Source organism: Bidens hawaiensis, unplaced genomic scaffold (assembly GCF_021521415.1).
Source record: "Bidens hawaiensis isolate Kalapana, Puna unplaced genomic scaffold, B.hawaiensis_p1.1 tig00048889_1, whole genome shotgun sequence".
Lineage (NCBI taxonomy): Eukaryota > Viridiplantae > Streptophyta > Magnoliopsida > Asterales > Asteraceae > Bidens > Bidens hawaiensis.
The window spans coordinates 87151-91394 of NW_027506095.1; the positions used below are offsets into that span (position 1 = coordinate 87151).

Sequence of the window (4244 nt, forward strand, 5' to 3'; positions counted from 1 at the left end):
GTGAAAGATTTGAGACAAGCTTTGTGAAGTTGTAAGTTCGGATCCCAAACCCACGTGGGTTTTTGTCCATAGTGTGTTATGCTAGAAAGTTATGCTCTTGTGGTGACACAAGATATGACAGTCAGCGGTATAATTTCCTAGGAGAACACCCAAACCAAACTCTAAAGCTAGCGTGAAGCCGATTAAGATAACATAGTCTGGTCAGACTTCAGAGTGAGGCAACATGACTCTCCAAATTTGAAGAATGCGATAACCTAACACCTAAAAAGAAAATAAAAAAATTTCGTCGTGTGAGAAAAAAGAAAGAAAGAAAGAAACAAGAAAAGAAAAATGTACGCTTGCATCAAAGGGTATAGCTAAAATATAAAGAGAGACAAAAATGGAAAGTATGAGAATGATTTGTGGCAAAAAAACCCCTAAAATATTTAAAAAAAAACAAATAACAAAAAAATCAAAACTCAAAATATAGATAAAAAAATAAAGAAAAATTAAAAACCAAAATGTTTTCCCGTCATTCCCATTTAAAAAAAAGATGAAAAGTCACAATGGCGAGAAAAAACACAACGATAAAAATTAGCAAAAGACACAATTATAAATTAAAAAAGACAAAATAGATCGCAAAATCTAATATAATGCCAAACAAAATATAACACAATATGATATAACACAATATCAAAAAAAAAAACATAAGGTAAGAAAAAAAAGACACAATAAATGACAAAAATAAACAAAAAATACATTGATAAAAACAAGACACGATAATCATTTTTCTTCAACATTATGTCTTTTTTTAGAACGAAAAAGATAGGAGAAATGTGATTGTCTTTTGTTACTTTTTTTTTTTATTATTTTTTCTTAATTTTTATTATGATCTTTTTTATTAACTTTTTTAACAGAGAATTTTTTCTTAATATTATGTCTTTTTTTAGAACGAAAAAAGAACGGAGAAATGTTATTGTTTTTTGTTACTTTTTTATTATTTTTTCTTAATTTTGATTATGATCCTTTATTAACTTTTTTAACAAAGAATTTTTTTTTCCTCACAAATCTTTCTTATTCTTCCATTTTTTTTAAATAAACCTTTCACCAAATTGATGTAAATCACAATTGAAAACACCCTTTAGCCGTGAAAACACACGCAATTCGGATCACCCCCCAATTCCACCCCCTCGTTACTCTCCTCCATTCAACCCCTCCAACATTTCAACACAAACCCACCTCCATTCTTGTTCTTTTCCTACCAATTTCACATTTTCTTCAATTCCCAACAAAACCCACCTCCAAGATTCCCAAAACAACACACCCTTTTGTTCTTTCTTCACTTTTCCACCAATCTTGACCTCAATTGATTGAATCTTGATCTGGGTGTTGTTCAAGATTTGACCTTTTATGATAATCTGTTGAAAAAGTTGAAATCTTTGATGTGGTCCAAGAGTTGATTGATATTGTGGTGTTCTTCACAAAATGGGGTTTGAAGAGAATAAAGAAGGGGAGAAGAGTGGATTTGAAGAAAGTGGTGATGAGAAAGAAAACCATGGGAGTATGAAGAGGGTTGAGAGTGAGTCGTCTTTGTATGAAACAGAGGATGATGGTGAAGATGCAGAAGGTAATAAGATTGAATTGGGCCCTCAATGTACACTCAAGGAACAATTTGAGAAAGATAAGGTACAACTGGTTTTGAACTTTTGATATTATATTCAAATTTATTATTTTTATTAGTTTTTACTGATTTTTTATTGTTGTTTCATGGGTTGTTTAGGATGATGAGAGCTTGAGAAAATGGAAGGAACAACTTCTTGGAAATGTTGATATCAATAATGTTGGAGGTATTTTTATTTTTATTTTTAAATATTTTGGTGGAATTTTGTTTGAATGTGTGAAATGATGTAGTTCATGTACTAGAATGTGCTCAGTATAAATGCATACACAGGTGTTGTTAATATATTTGTTAGAATTCAAAATTGTTGTTTGAATGTCAAATGCTATAATTCATCTACTAGAATGTGATCAATATAAATGCATGTACAGGCATGCATTTTAATGGAATTAATCAATGAATGCTGCCAAGAATAATGTTAAAAAACATTTCCTTTCAAATATATTTAATTTTTAAAAAAAGATAGTGATTTGATGGAAACTAAAGAATTCTGGTGTGCACATGTTTACAAGACATTGGACTCAATAGCTTTAGCTTTGATTGTTATAGGCCTTATAGAGTTATTGGGCTTTTAGTTTCAGGCTTTTGTTAGCCATTGTTGGGCTCTTGCTACTTCTATGGGCCTATTTTGTAGCTTAGTTAGCCATAGTTGTTTTGTAAAGACTGGTGTTTGATTATTCTTTTTATTAATAAATTTGTTGTAAAAAAACACATTTGAGATATGACCCATTGGATTTAGGATTTAGCCCATTTTTGTAACAAGCTAATTTGTTTAGCACATTTCCTATAATTAAAACTCTGGTTACAAATTTCTTTTTTCTTTTTTTAATTTTCAGAATCACTGGAACCGGATGTGAAGATCCTTAGCCTTTCAATAGTGTCTCCGGGCCGATCGGATATTATTCTTCCGATACCTGAAAATGGCAAACCCGAGGGCCGTTGGTTTAATCTGAAAGAAGGGTGTCATTACCACCTCAAATTCTCATTTCAAGTCAGCCATAACATTGTTGCAGGCCTAAAATACACAAACAATGTTTGGAAAACCGGTGTAAGAGGTAAGTCAACGGGTCTGGTCATGATCTAGATTTACACATTTTGATTCATAGGTGACAAATTGTATTTACATTATGTTTGCAGTGTATAACATAAAAGAAATGCTTGGAACATTTAGCCCACAGCTCGAACCGTACACGTATGAGACCCCTGAAGAGACCACTCCTTCTGGTTATTTTGCGAGAGGCTCGTATTCTGCTAAAACCAAAGTAATTGCATTTTTATTTTTGAAGTCAAACCCGGGACGTTTTACTAATCAAATTTTTATGTTGTTTTTGCAGTTTGTGGATGATGACAACAAGTGCTACTTGGAGATCAGCTATTCATTTGATATCCGGAAGGATTGGGCGAATGCTGAGTAGGCGAAAGGCGAGTGTTTTTCATAGTACAATGTTAGAAAACCTTAAAAGAGGTTCTGATTTGTTAGTGTGATATGATACCTAGGCAAGTTCAATTCTTGTGTTGAAGCCATAAGTGAAAGACTTGTTTTGTTTTTCGTGTTTGTGTGCTCGAATTAATCACCAATAAAGAGTGGAATTAAGGTTAGATGTTCTTAATCTTCCCTTTGTTTGAAGATTTATTTGAGGTTTAATTGTTGAATTTTGTTTTTTCCATTTGTATTTATAGTGTGCAATCAGAAGTTGTTTATGCTAACTGGCTGAGTGCTGGTTGCTGTTAGAAAAGGCCTTTAATACCAAACGAACTTAACACGACATTTGTAAGTTGAGTTTAGGCTAAGCGAGTCCAGATCAGTTTGGTTGAATCTAGTCATCCATGAACATGTTTAGCTAATGGAGCAAATTACAAGGCTCACAGGCTGACCGTTAAGTTTTATGAAACTTTAAAAAAATGTGTTTATCCTATAACTTAAATTTGTAGTCCCATAATTTGTTAATTAGTTATGTTTGTTTTTAGTTTTATCGAGTCAAACAAATTCGTTTATATCTTGTTTAGTGTCGGATGATGTCTAGCCCGGTTTTGGCGTGTTTGGTTATGCCCGGTTTGGGCTTGTTTATTTGTTTGGGTCGAGACTTGAATCATGGGCCGGTTGCAAGGGTTGTGGACCAGCGGTTATCAAGTTTTGGATAAAACTTTGGAGTTTCCATGATTGCAGTAGAGTTGGTTGGCGGTTACAAAATTGTTATCTCTAATAACTGTCGTCTCCTAAGAGTCGCGTTTGTTTCATCGTATGCCTATATAAAGTCTAGAATAAGAACAAGTTTTGTAATTTACTTTTACATATTCAGATTAATAAAGAGAGTTGTTCCTTTTCAATTATTGTTCATATTAAATCATCATCATCATCATCATCATCGTACTCAGTATATCCCACCAATAGCAAAGCTATAGTAGGGTCTGAGGAGGGTAAGATGTAGACAGCCTTACCTCTACCCCATAGGGATAGAGAGGCTGCTTCCGGTGAGACCCTCGGCTCGATAGTAGTTTTGCATCAAGCCTTGGACATAAGACACATAACACTCAACCATCGGGACACCGACCGATTGGTGCATGTACCCTTGTCTTTCGGCTATCA

General features: G+C 33.5%; 1 protein-coding gene across 1 annotated transcript; it reads left to right on the forward strand.

Moving 5' to 3' along the window:
* Positions 1–1220: 1220 nt before the first annotated feature.
* Positions 1221–3237, forward strand: LOC143616683 (rho GDP-dissociation inhibitor 1-like). The gene is made up of 5 exons (XM_077089441.1): positions 1221–1665; positions 1760–1826; positions 2494–2712; positions 2795–2919; positions 2992–3237. Exons 1-5 carry the CDS (start codon positions 1465–1467, stop codon positions 3070–3072), a joined length of 693 nt encoding a protein of 230 aa, XP_076945556.1. The 5' UTR covers positions 1221–1464; the 3' UTR covers positions 3073–3237.
* The last annotated feature ends 1007 nt before the right edge of the window (positions 3238–4244 follow it).

Coding starts and splice junctions, on each gene's coding strand:
- LOC143616683 (XM_077089441.1), top strand. CDS start 1,465: ATGGGGTTTGAAGAGAATAAAGAAGGGGAGAAGAGTGGATTTGAAGAA. Junction 1,827..2,493: donor TGATATCAATAATGTTGGAG/GTATTTTTATTT, acceptor TTTAATTTTCAG/AATCACTGGAACCGGATGTG. Junction 2,713..2,794: donor TTGGAAAACCGGTGTAAGAG/GTAAGTCAACGG, acceptor TTATGTTTGCAG/TGTATAACATAAAAGAAATG.